Source organism: Zingiber officinale, chromosome 2A, assembly GCF_018446385.1.
Source record: "Zingiber officinale cultivar Zhangliang chromosome 2A, Zo_v1.1, whole genome shotgun sequence".
NCBI classification, from domain to species: domain Eukaryota; kingdom Viridiplantae; phylum Streptophyta; class Magnoliopsida; order Zingiberales; family Zingiberaceae; genus Zingiber; species Zingiber officinale.
Window position 1 is genome coordinate 19,921,232 of NC_055988.1, and position 12,446 is coordinate 19,933,677.

At 38.2% G+C, this 12,446-nt stretch overlaps 1 protein-coding gene across 4 annotated transcripts in view; it reads right to left on the bottom strand.

Moving 5' to 3' along the window:
• LOC122040908 (recQ-mediated genome instability protein 1-like) overlaps positions 1–12,446 on the bottom strand; it is a 62,685-nt gene that overhangs the window by 37,153 nt on the left and 13,086 nt on the right. For all 4 annotated transcript variants that reach the window (XM_042600395.1, XM_042600397.1, XM_042600396.1 and 1 more), the window contains exons 3-4: positions 5,685–5,830; positions 5,185–5,303 (exon numbers count right to left, since the gene is read on the bottom strand). In XM_042600395.1, the coding sequence (XP_042456329.1) occupies positions 5,185–5,303; positions 5,685–5,830 (265 nt within the window). The remainder of the gene's footprint in view (positions 1–5,184; positions 5,304–5,684; positions 5,831–12,446) is intronic.

Sequence of the window (12,446 nt, forward strand, 5' to 3'; positions counted from 1 at the left end):
ACTAAGCATCTTCTGAAGATGTTGCTCGTGACTCTTTTCATCTGGGGAGAATACCATAATATCGTCTATGTATACCGCAATAAATTCTTCTGTTCTTTTGAAGCATGAGTCCATTTTTCTTTGAAAAACTGCTGGTGCATTTTTAAGACCGAATGGCATGACCAACCATTCATATAATCCATCAGGGACCAGAATGTCGTTCATTCAATAGAATCAGGTTGCATAGCAACCTGATGAAAGCCACTTTTCAAATCAAATTTTGAAAATATACAACTATTACTGATGGTATTAATACCCGGTAGCAAGGTTGTCAAAATCGAGATTCTACGTTGAAACGGAAGAGAGTTGTAGAATCGTAAACTCGTAGTATCGTAACACGAATCGTAAGTTTCTACCAAAATGTAAAATTATATATAAACATATATATACTCATAGAAAATAACATAGATAAGATTAATAACCTCAAAAACACATTAAACATTTGATTAAACTAAACATTTATAAGGTCTTCTACAATCCACACATAAAATAAGTCATAAGTCACAAATTTTAGATAACATATAAGTCTACAACATGAAAAATAATAGTCAAGTTCTAAACTTCATAAATTCATGAATTCATAATCATCCTCCATGTGTTCTTCATCTCCAGCATCCTCCATGGCATCTCCACCTTCTTCAACTTCATCATCATCATAACTAGGCAGCTCCAAATCATCATGAGGTGCTCCACTACTAGGTCCTTCTTCAACTGGAACCAAATCTTCATTTGAAGCGTCCAAATCTAAATTTTCACTATCATCCACAATCCAATCATCATCAGAAGCTAGGTCATCAATGCTATAGTCATTGACTTTCCTCAATTCCTTCTTCTGAGATCAAATCTTCTGTCCCGAAACTCTCCCTGTCCCTCTGTCCCACGCAGAAAACGACAACCGGCTCGTGAGAAACACGTGACGAAGGCGGAAATCAGGGCTCTGCAAGGGCCGATCGGCCTAGGGGCTGATCGGTCCACAGACCGATCTCCCTATTTTTCTGAAGGAGAAAAGTTTCTTGGACCCGTGTTTGATCGATCGCTGCGATCGACCTTCTGGTCTTGGAAAACCAGCGGACATTTCGCGTAGAATCGCTGGACTCTCACGAGTCTACGATTTCCGCTACGCTTCCACGCGATTCTGCACGATTCCACCCGATTCCGCTTCCGCCTGGGCACGCAACGCGGAAGGCCACAAAAAATGCGTAGAATCGTGCGATTCTACGTTCCGACTCGCGATTTTGACAACATTGCCCGGTAGATTATACTGGTCTTTGTGCGTGATATCATTTAGACGCTTATAGTTGAATATCAGTCTTTCCTTTCTTTTCTTCTTTTGTGATCGGGTCAATAGTAGTTCCAGAGTTTACAATAATAGCCGTGGTTCGGTGCCGGCTTTTACTTGGACGAATAATCTTTAGATCCAGTAAGGCCTTAACATGTTTTGAGAAAGCTTCCTTCTGAGTGGGAGTCAGATGCTTCAGAGGCCTATCTTCAATAATAAACTCTGGATTTTTTATATCCAGCTGACATACGATTTGGTTTTTCTGCCAGTGTTGCAAGGGGTTTTCCCCAATCACTCCTTGCTCCTTTAGCTTTTGTAAGAGAGGTCCAAATTTTTGTTCAAAAGATAAATTTCTTCTTCCAACTGATATATGAACCATCTCCTTTATCTGAATGTGTTCTTCTTCCTCTAGCTCAAGTTCCTCAATAGCTGCATTAACAGAAGGCAATGTATTTATAGTTGTCAGGTTCTTATAGAATGTTACCGTATTGCCTTCAATTCTTAATCCTCCGTGCATAGCTCTTATAAAATTGCATCCAATGATAAATTGGATGTTATCTCCCAGCGTCATAGAAAACTGTAGGTGTAAGGAATTCTAAAGATATTGTCACCAATCATCATCCTGCCATTCTTTAGTTTCATTTTTGCAGTCTGCTGCGAATTTACCCCACTAAAACATACTGTGAATGTGTTTTGTTCCAATGAATCTTTTGGAACTGACCTCTGATCAACGCAGCAGGTAGTTGCCCCCGTGTCAAGTATTGCCTTCAGTTTGAACTTAGGAATTCCTGGAATATCTATTTCAACTGTTAAATTATACAACATATTTTTTACCAACCTGGGGCTAGAATTAGAGGCAGCTATTTCTTCAATTAACATATGAGCGGCTTCCTCATCTTCTTCTCCTAAGTCTTGAAAATCCTTTTGTAATTCTTTTTCTAGTTGTAGTGCCTCGCATTGAGTCTTGAAGTATTTCACTTCTTCCTGCAATCTTCTTATTTCTTCTTCACACCATATAATATAATTTCGCTGCTCCTGTATTAAATTGTTAGGATTAAATATTGTTCCAGGGGCAGGGGTAACCGATACCTCCTTGTTGAAGTAATAAGGTCGTAGATATGGGGTCCCGATAAAGGGTCTATTGTATGTAGCTTTACCAAGGTTATTTCCACGACTCGAAACCATGACCACCGGGTCACACAACAACAACTTTGTCATTGCATCAAGGCTCCCTTCAAGTAAGATAATGCATTGACTAAGAAAACACACACACACACAATATAATGCATTAAAAGGGTAGCCCGATGCATAAAACTCCCGCAGATATGGGGTCTCGAGAAAGGGTCTATTGTATGCAGCTTTACCCTGCATTGCAAAAGGTTATTTCCACGACTCGAAACCATGACCACCGGGTCACACAACAACAATTTTGTCGTTGCATCAAGGTTCCCTTCAAGTAAGATAATGCATTGACTAAGAAAATTCTAATCAGGTGAATCCAAACATATCAGGTTGTATGCTTGTGTATTAGTGGCTTTTGAGATTCCAACTTCTAAGAGATTTGACATAACATGTATACAACCTCGATCAGGGTTGGTTGTAGAAAAGCATAAATTAGACAAACAACCGGGCCAGTATTAGTATTGTGGCAAAAATATTACAAGTAAGCATTCAAATGCATATACTAGAGATGAAAACAGGCATGTCATATGTTAAAGAATCCCTTTCTCTGAGATTTGATTTTGCCTAAAGTTTTTAGGGACCTAATTGCAAATACCATATAGCTGCCATTGTGATAATATGCAACTCTATCCCCTCTGAGATCAAGCTTTGATAACGACTCAATCCACATCAGCTCTACTTCACAACCTCCCTATGTGACATAGGGGCATTCACCTGCAACCAAAAGCACATGACACCCACCTATTCATGACGCCAACAACTCCATGCTCATGACTTATTCTGCAACCAGACCTCTCCATGACGCCATCAAGCGCTCATAACTCTACACAGCATCTCTTGTTGTGCCTGCATATAGACCTCTCACCGACTGCCTTCCTCATGCATTGTCCCTTCCTCACAGACATCTCCTCGTGCACCAACCTCACCGCATGACAATTCTGTGAAGTTCCTACACAAGCATAGATAACTGCATCGTCTCTTGCAACCCCATCTATGTACCCAATACATTCTTTCCAGTGAGCTCATTGTTAGATCCCACATTCTTCCTCTCTTTTTGGGCAGCATATATTGTTTTAGAAAGTAAATCTTTGTTTCTTCTCTTTCAAAGTCTAATAGCATTGCTCTCCTCGGTGATCAAAAGCTATCATCAATATAGAATATCATATTCATCTATTAGTTCCCAATTATCCCCTACCATTGGTTCTTAAGCCTTTTTAGATCCATGACAATGGCCACGGAAAAGTTGAATGGGAAAAGCAATATGCTTTGTGGGCTGCAAACCTACAACAATTTAAACTTGAATTTAGTTGACTGGCCAATGTTACTCGGAACACCTTACCACCCAAGCTACAAAGATTCACCAAAACCTTGTGGGAGCAAATTGATCATCAATTAGTTGCTCTCCTTTGGTAATCTATTGATCTCAGCCACATTAGCATCTTTCTCCTGCTATAAGTCTTGGTTGTATACAAGTCATCTCAAAGACTCGGACCTATGTTGTGATTATGTCTTTTTAGTTGTGGAAATCAATCACCAAGATAAGCAATATTAGTGAACGATTACAGAGTTTTGATTTCAGAAACATCATTCAGATCACTCAGATGTTATGCAAGATTACTAGGATAAACTTCTTACGTTTACTTTCCTTTATGCTGTCCAGTTTGAATTAGAGAAGACTAGAGTTTAGTAGGCTATTTCACTCCACTCTTGTTTCACCTATGGTGAGTTAGACTAACTCACATGGGCAATTAAATTGCCATCTCGAGGATCGCATGGTAATGAAGAAGGTTGTCAAGGGAGGTAGTAGCAGCCATCCTGATCTATAGGCTATGCTCAAGTGCTCCAACTGTGGGAAACTACTACTCTCTTTATGGCTACCCACCAGGCCATCCTTTACATGCAACTCATGTAGCTGAGTCACACATTACTTCCTGGGACAATCCATCAACCCATATATACTTTGCGTTTGACTCCACTATTAAAGTTCTTATTGAGTTATATTTGCGCTTCTTAAGATGCTATCAGTACCTTATCTCAACAAATTACCTATAGTGGCCATTGTGCATAATTTTGGTAACATCTTTTCCTCTGACCATATCCTACCAATGTTAGAAGAGCTAATGGGTCCTACTCACTCATGGGTTAAGAATGTTTCTGCTTCACTTTTGTTGCCTTTGTTCTCAGTCTTCTATACAATTAAGTTTCAATGCTAATTTTCATTTAGGATCTAAGGATGAGTTTCATAGATTGTACTAAATACTAATTGGATATGCCATTATCGTCTTTGGATCTTTTAGTGGCCCTCTCTGTCTCTAGACTTATAATTGTCCTCATCAAGTTAATCTATAAAGTTTAAAAAATAGTTTTTAGTGCTTCTAGTCTTTAATTGTCTTGAGTATAAGTTATATTTATTAAGAAAACATACTTGGTCTATGTTCCCTAGTAGAGTCCATAAATGTGCTACTACACCTTTTGTTTTACTTCATTTTGATATTTTAGGTTTGAGTCATGTCATTTTCACTCTAAAGTGTAAGTATTGTGAGAAATTCCTCATTAATTGAATGATTTCTAAATGCATTTTTCCAAACATTATATGTTGTTGAACGACAAATTGTAAAACAACAGATTACCAAATATTAAATTACTTTTAGACAATGCACCTTGGTATAAAGTGACAAAAGTACCTTGATCCAATACTTGCGAATTTAGTGTTGTTGAATTTGTTGGTGCACCTAAAACATTGTTGGAGGGCCATGCTGCAAGACAAGCCCTTGTAGACAATGGACTTATATTACCACGCTTCCTGTGGAAGTTAATGAGGTGAAATAACATTTTTGTGCCCCAAGATGATCACAACAAATGAAAAAGAGAATATTAAAATTACCATGTATTACCAAGCTTCTTGTCAATAACAATTAGTCATCCTATATTTGTTAGGAATTTTTTTAACCAAACATTTGAGGAGATGTTCACTCAACCAGAATAAAGATTTATCTTAGTAGTTTACGCCAATACAATCCCTCCCCCTCCCCCTCCCCCTCCCCCCTTCCAACCAATACACACACACACGCCCTCCCATGACCATTTAGGAAGGATTAATGGATTATGTTCATCATGGCACCATCAACCATTAACAGTATCCCCAAAGATAGGAAGCACAAAATGAGAAAATAAAGCATAGTACCTTTTGCCTCGTGGAGGTTTATTTACTTCAGCAACAAGCCTCTTCCTTGCTGCATCTAAATCCTCAACTAGGCCCCCAAGCACCGTAAAAATTTCTGGGACAAGCATTAAAAGCCCTCGTCGTATATGCACATTATGAACAACAACCTACAATTATAAATAATATGCCTTTGATAAAGTAATGTATTTCAATTAAAAGTTTTAGGTTGAGTACTGAGTGACATCATGAAAAACCAAGCGTTAAAGTGGAGAAAAGAAGTAAAAAAAAAGGATGAAAATTGTCCGTCAACTTGACCAATCTGAGTGTCAATCACACAAGGTCAGATATTGTGCTCACCGATTAATTGGCTGTTGAATCCCATGTGATTTGAGGCTTGTTCAATCTGAGAACTAATTAAAAAGTGAGAGGGGCTTTTAGAGATTTTCAATAGATCACTGAGAGTTGTGAGATGGACATTTTGTGATTTAGTCTATCTATCCCCATAGGAGGATTCAATAATATAGAAATTGAAAACTTCGAGGACTGTTCGATTCTCTTATAAACCTAACGCATGCTCTTTGACTCTCTCAAGGATCCCTTCACTCCTTTTTTGCATAAATACCTCAAACAATTTCTTTAATAACTCATGAATAATAGACTTCGCAAACCACATGACTCCCAATTCTTAATTTTTCCACACTTATAACCGTAACCCAAGTAACAACAAAATTGTATTAGTTAATGGATCTTTAACTGTTGCTGATTTTGGAGATGTTCACCTTATCCCTAGCATTATCCTGAAAAACGTCCATGTACCAAAATTGTGCCTTGTTTCCATTCAAAAATTAATTATTGAACTTCACTATCATGCCATTTTTCCCCTTCTTATTGTGTTTTCTAGGATAAGGACTAGGAAGGAGGATTGGACTTGCTAAGGAACATAGCGGTCTTTACTACTTTGAATCAAATAAGAAGATTAGGAATAATTTGTCTTTGTCTTTTCACCGTTCTTCCAATAAAGACAACATTTGATTGTATCACAAATGCTTTGGTCATCCCTCTTTTAGGATTTTAAAAGTCATGTTTCCTCTTTTTTTTCAAGGATTGGATGTTTTTGATGTTTGCAAATTGGCAAAATATTCTCGTGGCAATAAAAGAAGCTCTATTCCCTTTCATTTGATTCATAATGACATATAGGGTCCTTCTAATATTCCCAATGTTTCTGGGGCTTGATGATTTGTCTTCTTAATTGATGATTGCACTCGGGTTACATGGTTGTTTCTCGTCAAACAAAAATATGATGTCAACATTGTTATTCCTAATTTCCACTTAGTGATTCAAAAACATGCATATCAAATGGACATGTAAGACGATCAATAAATGCTCCAATTAGGCGATGTGAAACTATGATAAACATGCATATCAAACGAGGAAGAGGAAGACCAAAAAAGACTTGGTTAGCAACAATAAAACAAGATAAAATTTATTTAAATATAGATGATGATATAATAGGAGATAGAGCTCAATGGCGTAAAAGGATTCATACAGCCGACCCCACCTAGTGGGAAAAGGCTTGGTGGTTGTTGATATTGATTCAAAAACAATTTGGAGTGAAAATCAAAAGCTTTAGGGCCGACAATGCGAGAAATTACTTTAACCAAATCTTATCCCCATATTTCCAATCCTAGGGATTATTTATGACTCGTCTTGTGTTCATACACCCCAATAGAAAGAATAGCAGAAAGGAAAATGGGCATTTACTCAACACTACTCATGTTTGTTCGTAAATCCAATTGGGGAGAGGTTGTCCTTAATGTCACATACATGATAAACAGGTTTCCCTCATGTGTCTTAGACAACAAGAATCCCATGCAACTTCTCGACAATTTCTATACTCATTTCCGAATCACAAATGGGGTTACTCCTAGGATTTTTGAGTGCACTGTCTTTGTCCATATCCACGGTCTACTACGAGGTAAACTAGACCCTCGTGCCATCAAATATGTCTTTCTTGGATACTCATCCACTCAAAAAAGGTGTGTACAAGTGGTATCACCCTTCATCTCAAAAGTTTTACATTTCCTTCTTTGAATATAATCCATTGTCCTTCAAGTCCTATCCTTAAGGGGAGATTTTAATGACAAAAGAAAGCACTTGTGAGTCATTTAAACCCATTAACGCTCTTGATCTTCCTCCTACTCAAATACATACCGAATCACATTATATTCCTATTCCATCTAGTGAGTCACCTCCATCTTCCTTTCCATCCGGTGTCCCTCGTGATACTCCAAGGATTCCTCAAGTGTATTCAAGGAGAAAGGTTGCTCCAGAAGTGATACAAATTCAAGAACCTCACCCACAAACCTCCGACCCTGATACTGGGATCAGGGTAAGATCTAACTCATCTTTACAATCTACTGAATCATCCATTAACCTAACAAACAGCCTTGACCTTCCCATTGTTGTTTGAAAAAGTACTAGAGAATGAACCAAACACCCTCTCTGACCTCTATCGCACTATGTTTCTCTTAAACATCTATCACCAGCCCACGAAAAATTCATTGCGAGTCTAAATACCATCATTGTTCCTAACATTGTTTCTAAAGCATTGTCAACAAAGGGAATGGAGGGATGTCATGAGAGAGAAAATGGATGCATTAGAAAAGAATAAGACATGGGAGGCTATTGATAAACCAAAGGGAAATAACATCGTTGCTTGTAAGTGGATTTTCACAATAAAATACAACGCAAATGGATCCCTTGAGAGATATAAAGCTAGGTTGGTGGCAAAAGGAAATACTCAAACTTAGGGCATCTCTAATGAAAGATTCATGAGAGGTTTGTAAAATCAAAAAAAACTAAATAAAAAACCTTGAACCATTGTAAAGGTGGGGTTTGAGGTTCGTACTTTAAGAGAAGTAATGAAAACTCAAACCTATTCTTTTGTCTCAAAATTAATGTAATATGCATGGAGTCATGCAACTCATGCTATAAATTGGATCACAACAAAGCTCATTTAGAGCTTTAACCATTAAAGATGTTTCAATGAGTTTTCCTATTGTCAATGTTGCAAAGTTCGACCTAGGCGACCGCCTAGGCGCTAGGCAGCCCCTAGCCGAACCGAAAACCATCTATTCAGCCAAAGTAGGCGGTACTGTTTATGTGCAGTCCTAAGCGCTAAATAGATGGCCTATTCGATAAGCGGTCAGTCTCTTCAATATAGGTGATTTTTTTTTGTTTTAAATAAAAATATAAATTTTTATATTATAATTATATTAGTTAATTACTAGTTTATTTAATTAATTATTAAATTATAAAATAAATAATTATAATTTATATATTAAATAAAAATTATATATAATTTATAAAAAAAATTATATCACTGATATAATCCATAAAACACTGTTTATATTTATAATTTTTTATTTTATTTTAATATAACAATTTTAATTAAAGTACATTTGAAGGGGTTAGTAGCTTAAAGTCGTAAACTATTTTTTAATACTAATAGATTGATAGTTCATTATGTTCTCATAAATATCAATTGTATTTGTAGGTATATACAAAGAAAATGAATAGACTAGATACGCATCGATTAAATAATCTAGTCTTTGTTCAATTCAATGCAAAATTGATGAACAAGAAAAATAGGGAGAAAGAGAGGAAAATTGAAGTGCTTCTAGCAATTGATGCAAGTTCTGCACAAGATTGGATTGTCAATGGGGTTGATGATGAGGTTGAATCGGACACGGGCATGACTTGGAAAGTTGTTAGTGATGCTGTGGGAACAGATGAAGCGCTTAGGCCTAAAAGAAGTAGTAGACTTAGAGAACTTGATGAGGATGACTTTCAATCTGAGAGAGAGGAGGAAGTAAATGTTGTAAAATACCGTAACAAAATAATAATAAGGTTTAATAGACAAATAACCTTAATGGAATTTTTAGAAATTTTTTGGAAATTTTTCGGAGCTCGTATGGCGTATTTTACAGGGATGAGTTTATTGGGCTTAGAGGAAGCCTATTTGGAGTACCCACTTAAGTGGGAGTTGATTAAGGAATAAACTTAAAGTTTAATTGATTAAATCTAAAGTATAAAAGGGAAAACCTAGGTTTTCCTTTATTCCCTCATTCCTCTTCCGTCTCCTCTTCATTCTTTCCGATCCAAGCTTCGCCGATTTCCCCCTTCTCTACCGCCTCTCCCGATCTTCTCCTCATCGCCGCCCATGCCCTAACTTCTTCTCACCCGCCGCCCATGCCCTAACTTCCTCTCACCCGCCGACCTCCCGATTCTTCATCGCGCCGACGCTTCTCCTCTTCTCCCCATCCCTTGTCGCCGCCACCTGATTGGCGACGCTGGCCTCTCCAACACCGACGATCGGAGCACATCATGGAAGCACCTGAGTGGCGAGCTTTTCTTCCTCTCGCGTTACTGCAACGCCCCGATTTGCCATCATCGCACCTTCCTCCACTCGATCGTCGTGGAAACAGTTGCTGCCGGGTGTTGCCATCGCCGAGAGGGAGGAGTCGACGAAGGGAATTAGGACAAACTCTCCCTCTCGCTCGCGGATCTGAGCAAGGCAGAGGTGGTTTCCATTAGGGAGGTCCATCACCTTCTCCTCTCCACTGGATTCATTTTCCTCTTCCTTGCCGGCGTGGATCTACTATCGATCCTTCGAGTGGGACAGATTGACCATCCTTCTTCTCCGATTACCATCGAGCCATGCCATAATGTCGTTGCCATTCTCCTCTGCCCTAGTTCATCACCACAGCAGCAATCAGATTTCGCTAGAGAGGAAGCTACGAGTTGGAATTCAAGTAAGACGTGTTTGGTTTCAGATTAGCAGGATTTGGTTGATTTAGATAATTTCATGTTCGTTCACAGGATCGTTTGATTGAGTTGTAATGGATTGGTTATTGGGCAGAATCCTCCAAATAGCATTGTTTTGGCCAGCAGAGTGCAACTGTGATTGATCCAACCAAAAATTAGGGATCGATTAAGGGTAAGATGTTTAGTTAAAGGTTGTGAATTAAGATTTGGGTTTAATTCTCAGTTGTTGATGTATTGATTGTGGATTGTGGTGCTTAATTTGAAGGGGCAACGATTTCATTGAGCTATGGCCAGTTTTCTAGCAGTGATTGTTCCGGCCGCAAGTCAACAGTAAAGCACACTAGAATTAGTGAGTTGTTGAATTGATTCATTTTTAGCTTAATCTGAATCAAGTATGGAATGCTTAGGAATATTGTGTTTGATTATGGATTTAATTATTGATTAGTGGATTTAAAAGGATTTATGATAAGATTTGATTAGTAATTGATTGGTAAGAATTAAGGAATTGATTGGTGGATTAAAGATGAACTTATCATCTAATTAGATTTGGATCGTTAGGTGGATTTAAATATGGTTACCTAATTAAATTAGGATTGAATTTTTGGATTTAGCTAATTGATGTACTTTGAATTAGCTGAAACCGTACATATGTTGATGCAGGACTTTGATTCGAGGCGAGCATCTCAACGTGGGATTGCTTAGTACGATCAACAGATAAAGGCGGGTACCTTTGACTTATCTCTTTTAATATTGTCATTCTGATATGCGTAATAGGTTATAGCTAGTAGTAATGGTTATATTTATATTTGCTTGGTATGTCACTACTTGATACCCGTAGTATGCCCATATTGTTATCTGTTATGCATTTATGTTTATGCCTCTTGATTCTTGTCATATGTACTTATGTTTATAGAAGTAGTGGCATACAATGCATTACCGAGTATAGGCCTAGCTACTAGATATACGTGGCATGTGCACCTAGATTTATTATCTGACATGTATACCTAGTTTTACTATCTGGCATGTGTACCTAGATTTATTATCTAGCATGTGTACCTAGTTTTACTATCTAGCATGTGTACCTAGATTTATTACCTGACATGCATATCTAGATTCTTATTATGGACTCGGTTTTCCTTTTGGTACATATTATATGGAGGTTGATATTTTCAGGAGTTACATGCTTTAGTGTCATGCACCATTTTGCATAATTGCATGCTGAGCAATTGTCGGCTCCTTTATAGTCGAGCACAACGCCAGTTACATGATCTACACACACAACCACTCATGAGTTAATGGTATATCAGGCAGGGTGTGTGCAGTTTGCTCTGTCAGGGATCCGCTGGTCCGCTCATAGATAGTGTGACTGCAGCGTGGTAGCGGACAGGGATCCCTCCTCTTGACTATGATACAGGGAGATGAGAGCTTAGGCTCCCCCACTATGTTTGGAGTAGGAGGATAGGTGTACTCCGACAGCATCCTGTCCACTAGGTCACTCAGGAATAATGATGGCAGAGTGCACAGTCGTCATACCCTACCCACTCGACCTCACCATCGCGTGTGAGGCGGCTGACTGACGTCAGGGGTAACTATGTCATTTGCATCATATGCATATGAATTGTATTTATTGCTTGTGATTGCTGCATTTTGGATGCTGCATTTTGGTGGTTGCATATGATTGACATGCATACAGGAGACATTATGTATTTGGTCTAACGACCCTGCACCTGTTGGTATGGTTCACACCCTTATGTTCAAATAGGAAGTCCTGGTGAGCACAATTTCTTCTGTTGTTCAGTTTTGCATTACCTGTTATTGTTCAGGAGACTGTAGTGCATGATTATTACTGATAGTTATATCTTACTATGCATGTCTGATCGATACCCGCTGAGTTCTTGAACTCACTCCGTTGATTTATTCCTATTTCAAGTTAAAGCCGCCTGGAGATCTTGTACG